Source organism: Medicago sativa, chromosome 2 (assembly GCF_051527215.1).
Source record: "Medicago sativa cultivar Bolivia chromosome 2, Bolivia_mono, whole genome shotgun sequence".
Classification (NCBI taxonomy): Eukaryota; Viridiplantae; Streptophyta; class Magnoliopsida; order Fabales; family Fabaceae; genus Medicago; species Medicago sativa.
The window spans coordinates 73,580,450-73,604,006 of NC_140750.1; the positions used below are offsets into that span (position 1 = coordinate 73,580,450).

A 23,557-nucleotide genomic window follows, 5' to 3' on the forward strand; every position below is an offset into this window, starting at 1 on the left:
TTTCAAATCTTCAAGTATGGCTTGATTAGGAAGAACCTCCTTCAAGGAATCTAGCTCCTTCAAACACTCTTCAATGGCACTTGCTTCATCTTCATCAATAGCATTGAGTGCGTCCACCAAAGCACTCTCAAGGGGTGTTCTATTGTGCATTTGCTTCCGAGTAGTCAAGATGACTTCTTCGGTTGCATCCATTTTGAAACATGCACCCTTGTCTTTCGAGTACTTCAAAGCTTCTCGGATGTTGAAGGTAACCTCTTCATCATTTACCTTGACCTTCATGATATTATCATCAAGATCAATCATCATCCGAGCCGTTTGCATGAAATTCCTTCCCATTAAGATAGGCACATCCTCATCTTCTTCGACATCCATAACCACAAAATCAGCCGGAAAAATAAATTTGTCCACTTTTACAAGAACATCTTCGGCCATACCTAGTGGTTTTGCAAAGGATTTGTCGGCCAATTGCAACATCATCCTAGTCCGCTTTATACAAAGGTCACCAACTCTTTTGGCAACGGACAAAGGCATAAGATTGATGCTTGATCCAAGATCAAGTAGTGCTTTACCTACATGTGTTGCGCCAATAGCTACCGGTAGAGTGACTCTTCCCGGATCTTGCTCTTTCTTAGGCAACGTTCTTTGAATAATAGCACTACAATTGGCATCGATTTGGATCGTCTCTTCATCGTTGATTCTTCTTTTCTTGGAAAGGATATCTTTCATGAACTTTGCATAGACCGGCATTTGCTCCAAGGCTTCTGAGAATGGTATATCAATTTGCAACTTCTTGAAGAGTTCAAGAAACCTTGCGTATTGCCGCTCTTTGTCTTTCTTCGATGGAGCATGTGGGTATGGTAAGCGTTGAGCCACCACTTGCTTCTCAACTACTTGTTTCTTCCCTTTATCTCTCCCCACATCTTTATTCTTCCTCTCCATCTCCTCTTGTACCACTAGATCTCTTTTTTGATTTTTTTCTTTTTCAACTAATGCTTCTTTATTTTTTATATACACTTCCTCCTCTATCTCTACATTATCCTCCTCGAACTTCTCTTTGTACTCCTCATTGACAACTTCATCATCCTTATCTTCAACAACAATATCATCACCTACCCCTATACCTACTACTCTCCCACTCCTTGTAGCTATAGCTTTTGACTGCTATGCCTTGTGGTGCTCCTTAGGATTTGGTTGAGTGTTAGCGGTGAAAGCTCCCAATTGCGGGGGACCTTGAGCCATTTGTTGTGCTAACTGACCAACTTGCGTTTCAAGGCCTTTGATGGACGCGTCGGTGTTTTTCTGGTTAGCCATGGACACTTGCATGAATTGTTTCAAGACCTCCTCGGTGCTTTGGGAATTATTCGGTTGTTGGGGGTTATTTGGTGGTGGATTTTGGTATTGATTATTGAATGGTTGTTGGTAAGGTTGTTGGTAGAAGTTTGATGGTGGATATTGATAGTTATTGTTGTACGGTGTTCTCCAAGGTCTTTGTTGGTTTTGGTTGGCCAGATACCTTCCTTGGAAGTTGGAAGTACCCGGATTTTGTTGTGAGGTTCCGGCTTGTTGTGGTTGGTTAGGCCTTTGTTGGTTTCCCACATAGTTGACCTCTTCCCCTTCAAAAGAACCGGGTTCGGGACAATAGCCGGTGGGATGATCCCCCGTACAAAGTCCACAAGTATTGACTTGAGCGGTTCCTCCTTCTTGCTTGAGAGATTCAAGAATTTGTTTTGGCATAGCTCTCATCTCCTTTTGCATGGCTTCTATTTGTTGAGTGAGGAGCTTATTTTGAGCTAAGACCGCATCATTTGCTTCTAGCTCCAGAATACCGACTTTCCTTTGATTAGGATTCCGGTTGTGAGAGGATTTTCTTGTGTTAAGAGCCATTTGATTAATGATTTTGACAGCATCAGCTGGATTTTTCATAGCAATAGAACCTCCAGCACTTGAATCTAGCATCGTCTTGGACATGTCTTGAAGCCCTTGACGAAAAAGATATAGTTGCATTTGGCTATCAAAACCATGCTTTGGACAATTCCTTAGCAATGATTTATAACGCTCCCAAGCTTCACAAAGAGTCTCACTTTGGCCTTGAGCAAAAGTTGTAATTGAAGTTTTAGCCTCAAGATGCCTATCCTCCGGAAAGAACCTTTCTTGAAATGCTTTCTCTAGCTCACCCCAATTTTCCATCAAAGAAGTTGGTTGATCAAGATACCACTCCTTAGCCTTCCCGATCAAAGAATGAGGAAACAATTGCACAAACACGCCCTCTTCCTCATCTTCCTTCATACCTAGTGTACCGGCGGTAACATAGAAGTTGGTAAGATGTCTATATGGATCCTCATGATCCATACCGGTAAACTGGTTATGAGTTATCAAGTTTATCAACCCCGACTTCAGCTCAATTGATTTGGCATTACGATTGCCAAGATTAGCTAGCCTCCTCGGACTAACCCACATAGGTAGAGCATTCTCATCTTCATTAGCCATGTCTACTTCTGGTTCACTCCTCGGAGATGAATGTGCAGAAGAATGTGAAGAATCACCTAGTGATATAGTATGCACCGAACCTGACGGAGAAGGAATAAAAAGTAAAGATTCCGGCTGAGCCAGCCTGGCTAATCTCCTAGCTTCCTTTGCTTGCTTTCTAAGTAACCTAGCAGTTTTCTCAATCTCTGGATCAAATTGTAGGTCTTCGTGAGCAACGGTACCTCGCATAAACAAAGTTCACCAAGACTATACCAAGTGGTTAGCATAAAAAAATAATGAATGATATATGTGTATATGTATATGCATGAAAGAATTTTGTGCAAAATTGACTTAACATGACAAAATTGTTTCAACACTTATGACAAAAATTTCTGTTACTCCCCGGCAGCGGCGCCATTTTGATGTAAGATTTTTCCTACATGTCATATAACTATGTACACGTGAGTATATATAGGATCGTTTCCACAGGGAGTTACGTTAATCATAAGCATTTACACAATCGTTCACATTAAGGGTTTGGATATAATTGGTTTGTTTGTAACACTATATCCATAGATGACACTAAAGTAAAAACGAGAGGGGATCGAACTATTTCGCTTGCGGTATAAGATAACGAGCAAGCATAACAGCAGCAATCTCTCGATCGATTAACAGACTCTAGCTTTATAACCAATATTATCACAATCATTTCTACAATATCCTTCGTGTCCAAAGCGACATCGTTATTTCCAAGTTAGCGTTTAAACATTCGTGTCCAAATTCCTTAAACGATAACAAAGTCGATCGGATAACTTAATCGACCGTGTCCAGCCTGATTAAGTATCCGAAAGCATTAAAATCTTGATTAAAAGTAATTATCAAAGGTTTACAAACTTGTCAAGAGTGATATAACATAAGATAGATTGTTATTCTAGTTCTAGATTCAAGAGTTTGTGTCCAAATCATCTTGAATCTCTTTGAAAGCATTAAAAGCAAGAATAACAACAATATTGAATCATTAAGCTAGAACCTTATATATTAAAAGATCAAAAGATTACATAATAGCTTGATAGTTACCTCAATACTACAAAGAAGGTGATAGACATGTAAACTAATGCAAGGAATGAAGGAAAGATGAAGATTCCATGCCAAGATCCTTGATGTCTCAATGAATCTAGGGTTGAATCTACTCCTTAATCACTTGCTTTGTGTTTCTCTCTATGAAATAGCTCTAACCTCTCTCTAGAAATGTGTAAAATGTTTTCAATGGAATAGTGAATACCTAAAAGAGAGGTAAAAATGCTATTTAAATGGCCTGTGTTTTTGCACCTGCGCTAATAGCGCAACTCACGCTAATAGCGTGGTAAGGCGGCCTATAATCTGGCCAATAGGAGAGTGCCACGTTGGCCTTGCCCTGCTGCTACGCTCCAGCCACGCCAATAGCGTAGCTCTCTGGAGTATTTACGCTAATAGCGTAGATTACGCCAATAGCGTAGTTCTTCTTGACTAGCTACGCTCCAGGTGCGCCAATAGCGTAGCTCTCTGGAGCTTGTACGCTAATAGCTCAGAATACGCTATTAGCGTACTCTTCAAGAGTTCTCCAAAACCTACGCCCCAGGTACGCTAATGGCGTATCTCTCTGACCTTGGCCATTTCTTCATCACGCTAATAGCGTAGGACACGCTAATAGCGTAGGACATTGAACTTTGACGTTTCTTGCTCCTTGCTTGTATTTTCCTGCACAAAAAGGGTAGAATAAGGCTCAAAAGCATAAATGACATATTTACACAATAATTGGAGTTTTCCATAGAGAATCTTGCAAAACAAGTCACTAAAATGCCTAAACTCCTATATGAAATATATCACTTTTAAACACTTATCACAGGCCAGACCAGATTTTTTGTTAAATATAGAAGGTCTGGACTTTTTTAGAAGCCTATTTAGCATAAAAGGTCAGACCACATGCCATTCAAAAAATCCTCTTAAGCCTATTAAGTCGGCGTATTTAAATAAATATGAATAATATTATTTATTATTGTATTATATTTTGTACTTTGAATTAAAATATAAATTTGTTAAATGTTTCAGTAATTTAAGCTTGAGATGATGGTTGTATTTATTTGAAATAATTAGATGCGAATGCATGTGAATATTGTATATTTGTGATGAACGTGTGTATTTGAAGATGTGAAAGGTGATGATATGTTATTTGACGAGTTGAAATGTGACGATGTAGTATGTGAAACTTTGTGAAATTATGTGATTATGTGCGAATTAATGTGAATGTGATGTAAATGGATTAAGTGTGATTTGATGATGGGGATGAAGTTGAGGATTATGAATTTAATTGTTGATGAAGTGATAACAAGAATACTTGTTATATCTAGTGTTGATGGGTTGAGAATGAATATGTTTTGTTGATTGATTAATTAATGCATGTAATGATAGTATTTGAGGAAATGAATATGTATATCCATGTGTGATGTTTTAATTCCTAAATGTTATGCTTAAGTTCATTTAATCTTTATGTTGAATGTATATCTTACCTTCCAGTGGTTGTTTGGTCGCCTACATCACTATGTGGTGTAGACATGCAGGTTGAGGACGCTTGATCGGCGTGAGTCCCGAGGATGGCTTGATGCCTATCCTCCTTTTTTGCTTTTGCTTTTTGGTCTTAGTGGCTGAGCTCTGATTAGGGTGTTTGAGAGTCTGTTTATATTTTATCTTGTTCTGGATTTATTTTTTGAGGAACCCAAGAGTTCTCATAGATGATGTATTTTGAGATGTTGTGACGATGATTTTTTTTGTTATTTTATGAATTCGCTGCGACTGTTTTATGATTATGATGATTTATGACTATTTTGGATTATTGATGGAGTAACATCTTGAACCTTTGTGATTATCTGTTGAATTTATTATTAAATATTGTATTGGGGTTTAAGGGTGTTACAAATCGCACAATTGTAACTGAGCTTGTTTTATCATGGAGACAACGTGGTTGATATCTATCTTACACATAGTTTTTGAACATAGCTATGAGTGTGTTATGTCACATGTTGTAGGCATTTCCGGTGTATTAGGCAGTATTTCAAAACCACTACCACTCAAATACTATGCACTACCACACATGTACTAGTATTTAAAAAAATATATTCTTAACTAAGCGAGGGCCAAGGCCCACATACAACTTCAAGTGGGTTCGTCCCTGCATGTTTTTGAAGTAATTGGTAATTCTAATTCTCTACGTATATAGTCTTCAGTATATAACTAACACGTACGTAGCTATGTACTATTTGTAGATGTACAAAGGATAAATTATGTGGTTTACTAAGGAAAATGAAAAATATTACATGAAAATATATATATTAAATGCATAGTAGGAGAACCGAGTTTGGGTCTTGAATAGAACAATTTTTTATTAGGTTTTACTTGCTTTTAAGCGTATAGGAGAACCGAGTTTGAGTCTTGAATAGAACAATTTTTTGTTAGGTTTTACTTGCTTTTAAGCCAACTCCAAATTACTAGGGGTCCATTCCCCCAATAAATTGGAGGGCTAATAAAAAAACGTGGTTTTTAACATTTTACCTTTTCAAGATGCAAGTTTTTCAATTTTAAAATCCTTTGATACGCTTCATCCGAGTAAGGATACATACAACACACAAAATGACGGGAACCCGTCCCAAACCTTACGTATGCGGGAGCTTTAGTGCATCAAACTGTCCATCTCCATACGCTTCACCCTTTTTCTTATTATTCTCTGTCAATTTTTCTCTGAAAGAATATAACTCTCCATCTATACCTTCTAGTTCTTTCACACCATGTCTTACTTTGGTCCCACATTCCATCCATTCTCTTCAGTTTTCAAAAGGTTCATTATACAAAAGCTAGTACAAGATAGAAAATATCGATCAGACTCTTTGATAACACCTTTAAGACAATAAGCTAATACGCAGGAAAAGCCAATATCTATAACTAATTTTGATTTGGAATTTTATAATTTTTTTCAAGGAGTAATTGGTGTAGATATTTCCCTTCACAGAATCATTACTAGAAGCTCTTTCCAAATATTGGATTTGAAATCGTTAATTTCTCTCAAAATCATTACTACCACTTTCCAGTGATGGATTTGGAGGTGATGTAGCTTCCTTATTCTCCATGAGGTTAAAGTTTCCTAACTAAGTCACGTCTATCATAATGAACCTAAAAAGTGGTTTTTTGCTTATAAATGTGACCGGATGGAGTATTGATTAACCCTTTACTTGTCTTCTTTAAACTTATTGATAATCAAGTTTAATTTACTAATCATTTGATTATCCTTTACTTTATTACTCTTACCTACTAGGGTAACTTTCTTACTTACTATTATTTAATTGTTATCCTGCATAACTTACTTCTAGCCTGCTCTTGTGTTTAAGTACATCAATTCAGTTCATTTAGCATTTAGCACTTGCAAGAAGAAAGAGCAAACAAAAAAGGAAGAAACAAGAAGCTGAAAAATGGAGAAAGACATCATTTTTCTATGGATTGGGATGATGAAGTATCTTTTTTTTTTTTTTTTATCTACTTATGTACCTAAGTTCATTCTTTCTTTTGGATTTTATACTTAAATACTACAAGTGAATTGTTCCATAAGTAATTCCAAAATAAACAATTTATCATAAATTTACTTTAAAGATGTTACAGAAAGGTATACAAGTATATAACAATTATAAAGTCACTGCAGATAACATGATGTGAGGGAATGTATAATTTGCCATTATGATCATGAAATGTATTAAATGACATTGGCATGTATCCATATTCTTGCTTCAAAATAAAAATGTATCCATGTTCTGAAACCTACCTTCAATGAAAATGGAATAAATTAACTACAGGGAGATAAATTATGGTTTGTGTACTACAACTAGTGCGGTGAATAATTTAAGATCTCCTGTTCGATTCTCTCCGGTGTTAATTTAGGTGGGCTAGTTTATCTTCTTTGAAGAAGAAAAAAAGATAGACTAAAGTTATGGTTCAAATATTTTCCTTAGAAACATTAATTATTTATTTAGTATAGACAATATTTATGTATAGAAACTTTTTCTTGACGTTCAATAAACCTCTTTTCAGCCATTTCGTAGTGGATATAAAATAAGCAATAAGAATAATGCAGAATATAAGGGAAAAGAAACACAGTTAAATGTACATTTTTTCAGTTTTAAATTCTAGTAGCTTGTTTCTGAAGATTGTGCTTTAAAAGTTAGAATATGTACATAATTAAGATATAAGAATCTCGAATGACAGAGTGTTGAAACACGGAGGAGGACGATGGCGAGAGGTAGTAGTGCTTACCTTGTGTGCTCTTGAGTGAAAGAAAAACTTATATGCCAAAGTTCTTATATCCCCTCCACAAGCTATAGGGATTGGACAACCCCTTATTACTACCATCAATATTTCACTTGAACCAGTTGAGAATGGAAGGAACTATGTTATGGAACTATTTCACTTGAACCAACTTCCAACGAAGTTTACGAGTGGCAGCTTCATTGATGTCTCTTAAAGATATCAATTCAAACCACACAAAAATTTTAATCCACCAGCCAATGGTGTTGATAAGATATATAGGCCAATAATAATTTTTTTTTCAACAACCGACATAAGGTACGTTAGTATTGGCCTACCTTTATATAGAGAAATGATATTTGTACAACCATTTTCTAACAACTTTTTGACAACTTTCTCTCTCATACTCACATTATCTTCTTATTCTCTCTTTTCCTTTTTCTTTCTCTATTATTTTTGACCAATCAAAAGAGAGAAAACCAAAGTTGTCATGAAAGTTGTACCAAAGAGTTGTTCAAATATCACTACTCCTTTATATATATGGATACCAAGATAAATAAAAGGATCAGTGACAAAAGATCCAAGAATTTCGGAGATCTTAGGGTCTGTTTGAAATACTTTTCAAAAAATCTTTTCTAGTTTTTAAAAACTTAAAAATTAAAAACTTGTTTGATAAACTATTTTTAAAATATAAGTTTTGAAAAGAGTTTTGGTTTTTTAAATGTTGGGGACTAAAAAATTAAAACAGGTAAATTGTGTTTTGGTTTTTAATTTTTGAAACATATTTCGAAAACTAAAAAAAAAAAGTGTTTCAAAGAGGCCCATAGCCTTTTACAAAGTACTTTGATCAACATCTCTCATCATGAAGATTTACAATTGCACCTAATAAAATGTTTGAAGAGTAATGATATTTTATCCAATTTTTTGATGATATTATTTGTGACAACTTTTTTCTCTCTCTTCTTATTGTCAAAAAATAATAGACGGGAAAGATAACATAACATGAGCATGAGAGATAAAGTTACAAAAACTGATTGTACAGATATCATTTATCATGTTTGAAATAGCTATTATAAGGGAAAAGATACAAGTTGTTAACATTCATAAAAACGATTTCAACTCGTTTTATTATTCTTCATTGAAAAATTTCCAAATACTACAAAAGTTTTCTTTTTGACGAATTCCATATACTGCACACAAAATTCGTTAGAAGTTGTGTTGCATATGTTATACACACATGGGTAACTATGAGCATCTGCGGGAGGGACGACTATCCAGGGCACCGATTTTTTAGAGTCACCAGAATTCTATTAAAAATATATTTTTAAAGAACCTTAATTATGAGCTAATCTTTTATATAAAAAATGCAAGAATAAACACATTCAAAAAATTAAAAAGGGTAATCTTAAGACCGACCCTCATACATATATCTATGCTACATCAAGGATTTGGTAAACTCTTGGTTACTACAGAATGTAGAAGCTCCCAACTCTCACTTCCAATTTCAAGATCCCACAATTGAGGTTGTGTTTCCACATCGCTCACGGATCCTTCCACAAATGCTTTCAATCTCTCGCCTATTTTGGTTTCTCCAAATCGTAACAAAGATTGCGGAATCTACATTAAAATAATAATCAAATCAGAAAACAAAGCATTCATAATTGAGTTTCTCAATGTTGAAGAGATAATTGATTCCCTCACAAAATATTGTTAAGACTAAAGAATATATATATATATATATATATATATATATATATATATATATATATATATATGCACTTTTGGTTAAAATCTCTTATTTTTAATCAAAACATGATTTTAGTCTTTCTATTTCTTAGTTCTATTTTTAGTTTCGGGATTTTTTTTACCCTACAACTCAGTTTGGAGTTTATTTTCTATAACATGGAAAGGAAAAAAAATGTTATATCATGATTTATGGTCCAATTTACCAATGTCACACTATTAAATTTAATTTCACGTCATTAATGAAAATGAAACATAATAAAAAAATAAGCCACTTTTCTTCAAAAAAAGAAAAAAATAAGCCACGAGTTAAGTTGTCGGGGAATATCCTGAAACTAGTGAAACTCGAACACAAAAATGTTGTTTCATTTAAAATGTTATTTGCATGTGTATAGGTTTGCGGCAAATGTGGTAATGTGTATATTAGCAATGCTATATCTCTAGAAAAATAATATCAAGAATTCTTCAAGAATAAAGAATAGCCAATCACAATGCACTATTTGCCACAATTCAAGGAGGTGTGGCTGAAAAATAGGAAGTGGACAAATAAATCATCCAATTAAAATTTGCCAACTGTGTCTTGAAAAATTCTTGAAGCTATTTTTCTTGAGAAGTATGCTATTTATCTAGAAAAATAGCATCAAGAATTTTTCAAGACACATGTGGCAAATTTTAATTGCATGATTTATTTGTCTACTTCCTATTTTTCAGCCACACCTCCTTGAATTGTGGCAAATAGTGCATTGTGATTGATTGCTCTTTATTCTTGAAGAATTCTTGATGTTTTTTTTCTAGAGATATAGCATTGCTCATATATATATACCTGAGCAAGCACGGTATGAAGAAGTGAATGGCCAGCCAAAGAAGAATTTGAAGAGATAACCTCGACGTTCTCTTCATGCAGTATTCTCATAATTTCACAGAAAATAAAATGGTCATCAACCCCACATGTTACAATCACTTGTAGAGTGGTTCCCATTTCATGAATCTCTATTTCTGGCAACTTTATTGCTCCAGAAGAACTCGAGCAGCCACCATCACGTGATCTCTTCTTTCCCATTAAACTTTCTTTCTTCTCCTTTGCTAAGTTTATATTTGTCTCTAGGCTCTTTATGCAGTTTATAGCCTCATCTACTTGATCAGGTAATGGTAACGCTAATTCCTGCATTAAATGAAACATAACACCAAATTAATATGTGTTATTCATGTCAATCCAAGAAGAGGTGATAGGGTTTAGGGTTTAGTAATAAGAAGAGGTGTTTCTTATGTCTATGTGAATCTGTGATCAGCATAGCTAAGCTGGTGGAAGTTAGGACCAGGGCAGTTCCTATCTAATTGGAGACTCGGTTCCTATGTAAAAATAAGCTTTTAATAAAATAAAAACATAATTTTTTAAAAGAGTAATTATCGATTTGAATTGAAAATAAGATCCCTAAATATTAAAAAAAAAGTCATTATTGTAACTAATACAGAAAAGATCAGTATTTTTTTTTTTTAGAAATACAACTTCAAGCGAATATATTTATCAATCTTCTAGGTCGTTATTTTTCTTAATTTGTACAAAATCATAAAGAAAAGGTTTATATTTTTTTTTGAGAGAATAATTATAATTTTTGTTCTTTCAAATTAAAAAATTATAATATTTGTTGTTAGGACTTTACTATTTTGTACGATAAATATGAGTCAAAAATTACAAGAAGTGCTCTAACAAAAATAAGAAAAAAAAATTATAGTGTTTTTTCTTTTAAAATATTTAATCCAAATGTTAAAGAGAATTTTGCTGAATTGGAGAGAGGATTGAGGATAGATGAGCCTCAAATCAAAAAGCTCTCTCATACTAAAGAAATATAATTAAAGAAGAAAAAAGAAAAAGAAAAACTAATTAAAGAAAAACATGAATCCAGGGTAAATTAAAGAAGAAAAAAGGAGAAGAAAAAAGGATAAGAAAGATTAATTGAACAAAAAAAAAACATGGGTTCATGGAATAAAACCCAAGACCTAGGTGTAAAATGTTTTAACATCAACTACTGTCCCAGCTAGCCAATACAACAAAGAGTTATGCAATGAATGCCGATTTATTCCTCACATGAATATACATACATGTATATGAATGTGAAGGAAATTAAACAGATCGCCTTTGGCTTATAAAAAAATCAAAGCAAAAAAAAAACACACACACACAATTCACCTTTGGATTATAGTTAGGGAGAAGAGAGTTGAGTTTAGAAAAGAGGATCTTCATTTGGTTTCTCCTATTTTTCTCAACTATCTTTCTTTCGACTTTGGTTGAAGAACAAGGTCGACCTCCTTGTTGATTATGATCCATTGAAAAGTACCCTGAATTTTTGTTACAACAAATAACCTAAAGTTGATTGGGATTTAGAATCGTGGTAAGAAGGTTATGATAAGGTGAAATGTTTATTTATTTATATAAGTGCTTGTAACATATGATATGACTTAGTCGATATATATAGTTGGTGATTCATTCACAAACATTACATAAGAGTGATGAGGTATGTGTGATACGTATAACATTTACAAAGGAAAAGTTTGGGAGTGAGGTCAACATGAACATGTCACCTCAGACACCATTTTGCATATATACATGAAAATTTTTGATTCTCGTACACACTTGCCTTAACTCTGTTGTGGATATTTGTTTTTGTGGTACACAATTTTGCCACTTAATTTCTTCATCGTACAATAAGAACTAGCTAGGAACATTCTACGAAGGCATGATTTTAATAAGGCTAAAATTTTTAGTCCCTGCAAATATGTATTGTTTTGGTTTTAGTTCCTGTAAAAAAAATTTATAGTTTTTGGTCCCTGCAAAATTTTTTGTTTTTTAAAATAGTCCCTGGAGGGACTATTTTCAAAATCAAAATATTTTGCAGGGACCATTTTAAAAAACAAAATATTTTGCAGGGACCAAAAACTACAAAATAGGTTCAGTCATCATGTGCCACGTATGCAAATCATCACAAAAGTAGGGTCCGGGACTATTTTCAAAAACAAAATATTTTGCAGGGACCAAAAACAACAAAAAAAATTTACAGGGACTAAAATCAAAACGAGACATATTTGCAGGGACTAAAACCATATTTTAGCCTTTTAATAATTGTGCTATAAGTGATTATTTTAAAACTCCTACGCTATGTAGATATCCGGTTGTGGTGGTGCGCTCATCTATTCACAGCGCTACCACCCTTAATCCTGATCAGGGTTGTTTCAAGTGGCATTCGGCGTGTTTTATTCTTTCCGTCGTCGCAGACCACTTTATTTTCGTTTAGATCTTTGAGATGTGGTGTAGTGACACGAACTAGGTTTGTTCAGGATCATCCTAGCTGCAACCCACGATGGATCATTATCTCGTCTTCAACGGTTGGGTTCGTTCCGAACCTTCTCATCCGGTTTGGCTCCTCTGTTATTTGGTGGTTGTTTTTGCTATTGAGTTCTTGCCTCTGTGTTGTCGTTGTGAATCGATGGTGTTGCTGTTGTGAAGGTGGATTTTGTTAAGGTGACATCAATTGTTGTTGTTGTTGTGGCGAAGGTGGTTGTTGTTGTTTCAATCTAGGTTCGTTTGTCACTGATTCTCTTAAACAACGGTGTTGCAGCTTTTCAATGGCAACACCGTGCGTTTGTGCTCGTGGTGATGGTTTTGTTTAGTTTGTGCTTGATTTATGATTCTAGGTTTTGGTGGTTTCATCGCTCTCCGGTTGCCGTTCAATGGCTCATATTGAGTGTTTTGTGGTGGTTGATGTTCAGTTTTAGTTTATGTATTGTTTGGTCTTAGGTATATGACATCTCAACTATTTGGGCTGTTTTTTGATTGGTTTCGTAGTCGTTTGGTTGAATTCAGGTGTGGGAAGAGTAACACATGTGTTGTTATAAGGGTTTTCATATGCATGAATGTATGCTTTGGTGGAGGTGTTTGGGAATATTGTGCATTTGTGCCGTTTCGGCCGTATGGCGTTTTGTGGCTGTAATTTTGAGCAACAATTTTTTTGTTGTATGATGTTATAGGGGTTTTTGGTCAGTTTTTGCGGTTCTTTGGGAGGTGTGTTTTTGGATGAAGGTGCTTGGGAGAGCTAATGGTGTTGTTTGGGGTTTTATTACCGTTTGTTTTTCAATGGTTGGTGGTTGTTGTGTTGGTTTTTGACGTTGTTGTTTGGGAGTTGTGTGCTAGCAGCGGAATGTAGGTGGTGAAAGTTGTTTTTGTGGCAGCTTGTGATTGATGTTTGAAGGTTTTGGTACAACTTTTGTTTACGTTGTTGTGCGGAGGTTTGTCTTTGATTTTGGTGTTAGCTTTGTTATGGATTTACAATTGGGTGCTCCCCATCTATCCTTTGTATGTTGCTGATGTAGTATTTTTCTATCAACCAAAAGTAAGTATTTATGTATCGTCTCCTCAGGGATTAGTGCGATATCACAAACCGTTCAACATCGTTTATCATTTTAAGTTAACGATTAATTTGGTTGTTTGTTTAAAACTATGATAACTAAAATACGAAGATAAAAGTTGAGAGTAATAAGGCGTAAAAACGTTGGAATTAGAGTTTGTTGATTAAGCATCAAACATAACCTAATAATCATATATATGGATTCTAGCGTTTTACCGATTATCACGTATCGCTCGACAACATCATTCGTGTCCAAATGATCTTGTGAGTTCAATTGTGTTGTTTAATCGTTGATTTCTCAAACTATTTAACAATCCAATGTTCGATCGTATCGTTTAATCGACGATTTCTCAATCTATTAAACGATCTGAAAGCTTTAAGTTCCGATACTTGTGTGATTATCAAAACATCAATCCTATGTCTAGAATCATTGTTTTGATAGATAAATATTCTAAACCTAGATTCAAAAGTATTTCTCAATAGCATTTAAATCAAAGATAAGGAATAAAAGACAAGAATATCATCAATATCATGTAAAATGCTAGAATCATATATTTGAAAGATCAAAGGATTACATTATCAACTTAATCAAGTACATCTAATCCCAACTAAGGAGATTTAGTTCATCATTGTCATGAGAACATTACAAAAGTGGAAGGAAAGTTGAGAATCCATGCCAAGAACTTGATTTCTCAAAGAGTCTTGATGAATCCACACTCAATCACTATTGCTCTATGAAAACAGTAAAATTTCGCCCTATTCTCACTCTACGACTCCTAGCCTAACACTCTTTATGCTGGTTATGATTCATTGCAATTTTAATAAATTCCATGTTGACTTCTTTTCTTTTCTTTTCTTATTTTTTTTTTTTAAGAAAAAATTGACACTTTTGGACGACAACTTGACATCATTTTCAGCCGCATTATTATTAAGAAGAAAAAAAAAATCATTCCGTTTGTCTTTTAAAGATGTGAGAACAGATGACCCTAAATATAAATTGATGTGAGTGTTCATGCACGCGGTATGGCTCCTAATAATACATGTTCGAATGAATCGGTGAGATTGAAAGTCTTTAATGTGCCATCATATGATTACAAAGTATAGTTTTTAATGTGCTTCTTTCAACAACAAAAAAAATAGCTTTTAATGTGCCATCATATTATTTATAAAAAATAGTTAAAATTAAAAATTATAGGAAAAAAATAGTTAAAATTATCTATAAAAAAAAACTTAAAAGTTTTAACTTTTAGAAAAAGAAAAAAAAAATGGTATACAAGGTAGTGAAAAGACTGATACATTGTGCTTGGTAGTATACATTTTTATTTGGGTAAAATATGCTTTTCGTCCCTGCAATTATAGGCCATTTGAATTTGCGTCCCTGAGCTTACTAATCCTCCCATTTCGTCCCTGTAAAAGTTAATCACTTGAAATTTCGTCCCTCTCCCCTTTTAATCACTGCCACATCAGCAATTTACCAAAATGGCATAGGGAATTGACGAAAATACCCCTGGCTTATTTTTTTCCTTAAAAAAATTTCAAAATTTTGAAAATTATTTTTTTAAATTAAAAAATCTGAAAAAATAATTAAAAATCATAAAAAATTTCGGAAAAAAATGTTAAAATTAAAACTGAAATTTTTCGGAGAAAAAATCGTAAAAAAGAAAATCGGGAAAAAACTGGGAAAAAAAATTTCGAAGGAAAAAAATAAGTCAGGGGTATTTTCGTCAATTCCCATGCCATTTTGGTAATTTGCTGATGTGGCAGTGATTAAAAGGGGAGAGGGACGAAATTTCAAGTGATTAACTTTTACAGGGACGAAATGGGAGGATTAGTAAGCTCAGGGACGAAAATTCAAATGACCTATAATTGCAGGGACGAAAAGCATATTTTACCCTTTTTATTTTAGGAAGCTTGGTAGTATACATGTTTTTTAAGTTTATTTTCATAATAATGTTATTATAAAAGAAATAAATAATTTATTCTACGAAGACCGACAAACTATTATAAGTTTATCCCCATCTTCTCCCGATTGTAGTTTATGTTGTCATGTCTAAAAGAGATAGTACGATTTAGAAATTATTTTTCGCTTTCAAGTTCAATATCCTAGCCGATGAATTATGATTTAATTTTGATTTTTTTTACAAGTGCGGTATTCATATTTATGATTTTGTTACTTAAAGTTATTGGTCATCCAAAAACGTATGTCAAAACTTGCCCACCTAGTTAATGAAGGTTGAAACACTTAATAAGGAGTTTACCTGTATACTTGGTAAAAATATGGTTCATATTGAAAAAAATCAAGTTTCACATAAATTAAAGATAAGATTTAACTAGAGTTTGAGTGACACCCTTACCTTATAAGTTGGTTTTATAATGATGAGTTAGACTAAATATAAAAAAAAAAATATGATATGATATAGAGTCTACCATTGCGGTTAATCGCCATTTATATCCATACATCAAACTCAATAGTATTTTGTGTGAGGTGGTGTATTGAAAAAATCAAATTCATCTTAGATTAATGGTTAAGGTAAGCTTAATCTAAAAAATTTGATATATAGTACAACTCTCACTAAGTTCATGAGGACTTTTTTAGTGTGTGATTATATTTGATATCGTCGGATGAACCTTAAAGTTTACTCTAATTATGATGAGTCTTTGTAATACATGACTCACTTAAATTATTTAAAGGAGAAAGAAAAAAGAAAAGAAAAAAACTTGCCCACCGAAACTCGATGCCTTTAATAGATTTTTTTTTTTTTTAAGAAAGTAGAAACATTATTGTGTCTTAACAAAATAGTCTCTGTAAGTTTAACTCAGTTGATAAAGACAATATATAATATATGTAAGTTCCGAGATTCAAACCTCGTACATAAAAAAAATGCATGCATGGTATGAAGTGGAGTGGTGAATGACGTAAATGACACTGTACACACATATATACGGGGAAATGAATAACATTTTCTAAAGTCAAATTATATGCAATGCAACAAAAAAAATGCATAGAAACTAGAAATGTAATAAACCATGAACATATCTAAAGTTTAATCCGTAAAAGTACTACAATTTTTTTTCAATTAAGAATTTACAAAGGTATGATTGGATTTGTGCTGTTGGTAGTATATTTGGTCCTCTTTTATTTAAAAATTTATGTGATTATGAGTTTAACTAATATGTTAGTCCGTATACATTTATTTTACACATTTGTTTAAAAATGTGTAGCTACGTTAATTAATAAATATGAAAACATATGAGTTGATATATTTATTTGGTCATTTATATGTGATAAAAACATATGAGTTGTTATATTTTATTTGTGTTTTTTCTATATTACTCTTTGATAAATTGAGGGTAATTTACCCTATCAAAGAAAAATCTCATTTTTTTTTCCATCTTTATTCTTACAATCAGTTACCATTTTCATCTCAAGAACATCAAATTTCTCAATCTCCTTCATTCAACATATGATTTTCATCTCCTTCATTCCATAATCGAATCATATTTGTCATTAGGGGTGAATTACCTCAATTCATCAAGGGGTAACATAGGCTTCGCCGATAGGTTTTTTCTTACAATCGGTTACCCTTTTCATCTCAAGAACATCAAACTTCTTCATTTCCTCCATTCAACATGTGTTCTCCATATCCTTCTTTGCAAAATCGAATCATACTTATCATTAGGAGTAAATTATCTCTAATTCATGAAGGAGTAATATAGGTCTCACCATTCATTTCTCACATTCCTTTGGTGAGTTGCCACATCAATTAATTTGATCATTTGGTTATTTCATTTGGTCATTTAGGGGAATAAAAGATTGGAACAATTTTCATAATATTAATCTTTTAAAATGTAAATAACCTCAATTGGAGATAATTCCATTTAAGACGTCATTAGACACTAAATTCATAATATTCATTTTTTAAAATGTAAATAGCCTCAATTAGAGATAATCTTATTTAAGACGTCATTAGACACTAAATGTGGTCACTTCTAACCATGATTCGAACTTTCATTTACATTGTTGTGTGAAACTACCATCTGTATGTTGGGGAGTCTGAGGGTCACGAAACAATGAACTAATGCTCCAAGACTTCAATAAACGTAGACACCACATATCCATCCAAAACTTTAAGGCATGAGGTATATGGGTCACCTCTCTTATATATCTAACATTTTGCTTATTCGTAGGTGATATGAGACTTAACCACTCACAAATATAATACTCACACTTAAAACCAAACAATCTCTCCCACAATTATGAGTCCACCTCTTATTACAGGATCCATTTTAAGATCCACTCCCGCTCCCCTCATCATGTCGAACCAAAGATTTGATACCACTTATTGAGCAGTATGAGGTCACGGGAGAAACAATGGGTAAAATGCTTCATGATAGAATGAGAGGGAGAAGTCACATTTTCATCTTGATATAAAATGATACATTTGTTTCCATTGTTGTCACCGGCAGTCATAGTTCAAAAGAACTATCATACTCCACCATAAAGAGTATAATCACTTGAAACGAAACCACTCAAGAATTTTCACATTGTCTTCATTGACAAACATAGTTCAAAAGAACCCTAGAGATAAGAATGTGGTGTCTCCCCTCTCTAAATAGTTTTATCTTTTCTTTGTGTCAGTTTGGAATACACATTTGTGGGTTTGCTCTTTTGTTGTTAGAATCACCATAATTTGTATTTATATGATGTTTCGTTAGTTCTAGAGATACATTAAGACATTGATCGTAGCTAATAAGAGAAATTTTTGGTTGGACTAAGTCCCGTAATTTTTATTAGGAGTTTTCCACATTTAAAATTCTAATGTCATCATTTACAGTATTTACTCCTTTTTACTCCTTTAAAATTCTAATATTAAAAAGCGATAAATTTAATGATTTCATATATTTTGTTTGCGCACTCCGGTGACAACAATTTGTTGGTTTATGGTTTATGTAAAGATTTTTAATATTTAAAAAAAACAATTATTGAAAATTGAAACCAAAGACAATAAATGAAATGTTTATAATACTGCCCCTAAATCTTGGTTGCTTCCAATCTACGAAGCTTGGATAATCAAAATATAGAGACATACTCATATTGGATACTGATACTTCAAGAATACTCACGGATACATACCCAAAAAATATCGGGATTAATTATTTTAAAATATTTTATAAGATACTCCACATATACACAAGAATACTTATAAGATACTTCACAAATTCATTGATATGCATCCTAGAAAAGGGTAAAAAAATGATACAGTGTTGTGAAAATTCAGTGAAGATATATCGATTCAATTTTAAATATGTATCACTATAATTGTTTCTCGATGAACAACTTAAAATTACACTTGTGGATGAAGGTAACGCAAGAGAGGAGATTCAAAGAAGGTAGAGAGAGAGAGAGAGAGAGAGAGAGAGAGAGAGAGAGAGAGAGAGAGAGAGAGAGAGAGAGAGAGAGAGAGAGAGAGAGAGAGAGATTAATCAACATTAGACAAAATTTATGTTGAGTTCTTTTAATGATTTTTTGTCGATATCTTAACATATGAAGATATAATATGATTTATATGAAAAATTTACATTTTTTTATTTTGATCACATGTATTATTTTTTAAAAATTGTGACTTTCATAATAATATAATAATGAGGGGTAAATCTCCGTGAGCTTAACTCAGTTGGTAGGGATATTGCATATTATATGCAGGGGTCGGGGTTCGAACCCCGAACACTCCACTTCTCCACAATTTAATTGTGTGAGCTCTAGCCACTAGGCTACTTGACCAAAAAATAAATACAAATAATAAATAATGAGGGGTAATCCATATTTATTTTCCTCATGTATTTTACATGCATATAAGTTTTAGTATAAAAATTTGTTAACAAATCTTAGCTGTATGGTATCCCAAATTTTTAAAATTCCACGTATCTTTATTGTATCATACTCGCATATGTACCACGTATTTGGGCTTCTTAGTTTCTAATTTAGGCAGTGTAGTGTTCGTTGGTATACATAACATAGCGCACACAACATTTGACATTTCCTTTTTGAGAAGTTCTATATACAACAAAAGAATTAGTCGTGAAATTTCCCGAAAGCCTTGATGTTATTATTTTAATTGGGTAGAAAACAACACTTTCAGTTTTTGGCGGAAAAAAAGGAGAGAGGGTTTTGTAAATTTCAGTGTTTGTGGGTTATTCGCGAGTTACATTTTCGCTGTATATATACAACATTTTCCTTTGAGCAATGCTATTTCACTCAAGAGAAATTGTCCCGAATTTATCTAGAAAAAATAATTAACCAATTAAATTTCTCCCTGGCCGAAAAACGGGGGATGTGGTGGGGTATAGTTTGGAGAAGATATTAAGGAAAAAGTAGCTTGTGAAACTTTCGTGGAAAGATTCTCGCTATAACTAGCAATATCGTTAATTCGTTTTTTTGGTCTTTTGCCGTTTCAACAACTTTACAAAGACTTTCCTAAAAAAAAAACAACTTTACAAGGACTTCAAATACTTCAATAACTCAACAACATATATTCATCACATGAAAAACATACCATGTTATGATCTTTCCAGGAAAGTATAGTATGCTAACGTTAACATTTCCCTCTTCCACTCTTTTTATTGCGCTAATGCGTAATAATTATGAATAATAGTTTTTATAAAATTTTGATTTTGATAAAAATTATATGTATAGATATTTTTCACTCTAATATGTAACAAACTATATTTATCTTTTTCAACAACATCAACAATATAACAAATATAATCTCTTAAAAAAATATAATAAATATAATATAAATTCTTTTTAGAATGAGAAACATGATATAAGTTCTTATTTTTTTGAATGACAGCAACAACATAACATTTTTATAGACAAATATATGTATGAGTATAATTGAAAGTGAAAAGATCACCTCAAAACCATATATTTTCTTTATACATAGTATAGATAACGAATATGTTTTTATGTTTGTTTTTTAGCAACTATATGATGAAGTGTAGATAAATCCTAACAATAATAAAATAAAGGACTCCTTTTTTTGGTGGTGACCGGGGTTCGAACCCTGGACCTTGCATATTTTATGTATTGTTTATATCACGATGACAAATAAGGGACTGCTCTAAAAGGGAGGGGGGATCATTTAAGAATGGGGGGGGGGGGGGGGGGGGATAATTTAAGAATAGGCAACAAAAAAAAATGAGCAATAGCTAAAGTAGTAGTTCAAGTGCCCCTAAATAGTATTCCAAACTTTTGTATACTCTGCTCAAGTTATCATTTTACCACCTTAAGTAGAAACCATTGATAATACACAACATAAAACTAACCTAAAATAACCTATTAATTTGTGTATTGAATATTACAAATTGAAAGAAAGTTGGGATGTCGTATAAAAAACCCTAAACAATATTCAAGATGGAAGTTACACTATAGATGAACATAATAATGTGAATCGAGCTTCAATGAGTTTTAATATGCTGTCAGAAGTACATGAAACTACATTATTGGAGGAAATAATGCATAAACCTATAGATGCTCCAGAATAGTACTTGAAACTACATTATTGGATGAATAGTTCCTAAACCTATCGATGCTCCAGATTTTTTCCCTCCGATCCTTAAAACATAAAAAGTCTCTAAGTAGTTTTTTTATAAATTAATTATTTATTTTTGTTCTTTTTTTGTTTTGCATTCAAGGAAAGTCATTCAATGACAAGGATTATTCAATTAAATATCAACAATTTTTTACTATTACAAAAAAATCTATAACATACGAAAAAAAGAGTATCAAAACGGTACCAATAATAAAATACATGTTAATAACTTAATAGTAACAATTAATTATATAGCTATGTCCCTTTAAAAAAAAATCACACACACGTAGACGGTGGCTATTTGAATGCTAAAGACAGTGCTTATATATCATACAAATTTGTCATGTATTACTCTGTTTTGTGTTGTTATGTCTTGTCATGTTCTATTCAGTATATTGTGTATGTGTCATATTTTGTGGTAGGGGTATTTCTTTCTAGCAATCAAATACACATTATATATGACGAGGTTTAGATGGGGACTAAATTGACCGATTTCTTCGTAGGAATTAAAAATTGTTTTATTCATTTCAATAATCAAATTGAATTTCACAACTTTTCTCAAAAATTAAAATAGTCTTCACTTCTTTTTTTTCGTTAGTAGGACTTGAACTTGATACTTTAGAGTTTAGAGCATTTGCACACCAATTGCACCAAACAATTGCGCTACATTACCATTGAATATTACACAAAATGGAATACGGGTGTCAAAATTCGTTTTTGAAATATTATTTGGTTTCTTTTAGCAATAAAAAATAATTTATTATTATGTCTTACTTATTAGAAACATGGTCCAATTTTCCCTAAAAAAAAGAAAGAAACGTGGTCCAATTTGTGTCATTAAAAGTTTAATTTTAAATCAAGATTTTTTGTTCATTCATTAGATATTGGCCAAAATGACATACAGGCCGGTATGGCACCAAATTTTCAAAAGAAACATAATTACTAATTAGAATTCAAAAGAAGACTAAAGATTTCATATAAAACAAAAAGACTAAAAATTAAATTGCTTTTCACGATTTTGGATGGAATATTATTGAATGTCTATCATGTTGTCGTTTAAAATGTTAATGGACTTTGTTATATATATATATATATATATATATATATATATATATATATATATATATATATATATATATATATAAACTAGTTTAGTATTTTTTTTCTCAAGTAGCCTAGGTTTAGAAATTCACCTTTTTAAGGTGAATAAGTGGAGTATCTGACGTACGAACCATGTTCCCTGAATATATTATATAATGCTCATACCAGAGTTAAACTTACGGTAACTAGTTTCAAACTTGTGAAGTTACATAATTTTTTGAGATGGAACAAAAACAATTTTTTTCTCATTTGGCAAGGTAAATTTGAATGGAACCTGCGTTATTTCTAGAAAAAATGGTCTTGGTAATTCAAAGTTTGTTGGGAAATGTATAAACTTTGATCAAGAATTGTTATATCCAATAATTAAGCTCATTAAGTTAAGCTAACCACTTAAAAGTCATTCATTTGATTTTTAAAAGTAGCACTTTGTTAGTTAAAACAATGGCAAATTGCACTCACCTCCCTTGAGGTATGTTAAAATGTCGTTATTAAAAAATAAAAATAAAAACTCAAACTTTTATGTTTTGCACCATCTTCCACCAAAAAGATTTCATCAACCAAATTAGTTCTACTCCTTGTGTGCCTCGTTTGTGAAAGAGACCTCTTTTGGTAGAATCTGACAGCACAATTTCCTTAGGTACTAAGGCACCCACTTTAATGACATCATGTATTGTCATCAAAATTTACACCCAATTTCTTTACACAATGAATTTCACTACAACACTAATTGTTTTACATAACTTTGAAAGGGATGGAAATCCTGCAACTAAAGACTTCTCAACCATGAAAGGGGTTGGTTTGAGATTCACAGAGCCCATCACTGAAGACTTGTTTTTCTTGTTTAAAATCATAAAATCATATATTTATTACCTTCAAACTTAATTTTATAAAGATTAAATTAAATATATTTAACCCTTAAGTTTAATATATAAA

The 23,557-nt window shown here is 32.6% G+C and overlaps 1 protein-coding gene across 1 annotated transcript; it reads right to left on the bottom strand.

The window, feature by feature from the left end:
* Nucleotides 1-9,199: 9,199 nt before the first annotated feature.
* Nucleotides 9,200-11,857, bottom strand: LOC146950570 (transcription factor bHLH162-like). Its single transcript, XM_085741572.1, has 3 exons — nt 11,720-11,857; nt 10,355-10,693; nt 9,200-9,405 (listed from the first exon to the last, which is right to left on the bottom strand). Exons 1-3 carry the CDS (start codon nt 11,855-11,857, stop codon nt 9,229-9,231), a joined length of 654 nt encoding a protein of 217 aa, XP_085597698.1. The 3' UTR covers nt 9,200-9,228.
* Between the last annotated feature and the right edge of the window lie 11,700 nt (nt 11,858-23,557).

Coding starts and splice junctions, on each gene's coding strand:
- LOC146950570 (XM_085741572.1), bottom strand. CDS start 11,857: ATGGATCATAATCAACAAGGAGGTCGACCTTGTTCTTCAACCAAAGTC. Junction 10,694..11,719: donor TCCCTAACTATAATCCAAAG/GTGAATTGTGTG, acceptor CATTTAATGCAG/GAATTAGCGTTACCATTACC. Junction 9,406..10,354: donor TTCATACCGTGCTTGCTCAG/GTATATATATAT, acceptor ATTTTAATGTAG/ATTCCGCAATCTTTGTTACG.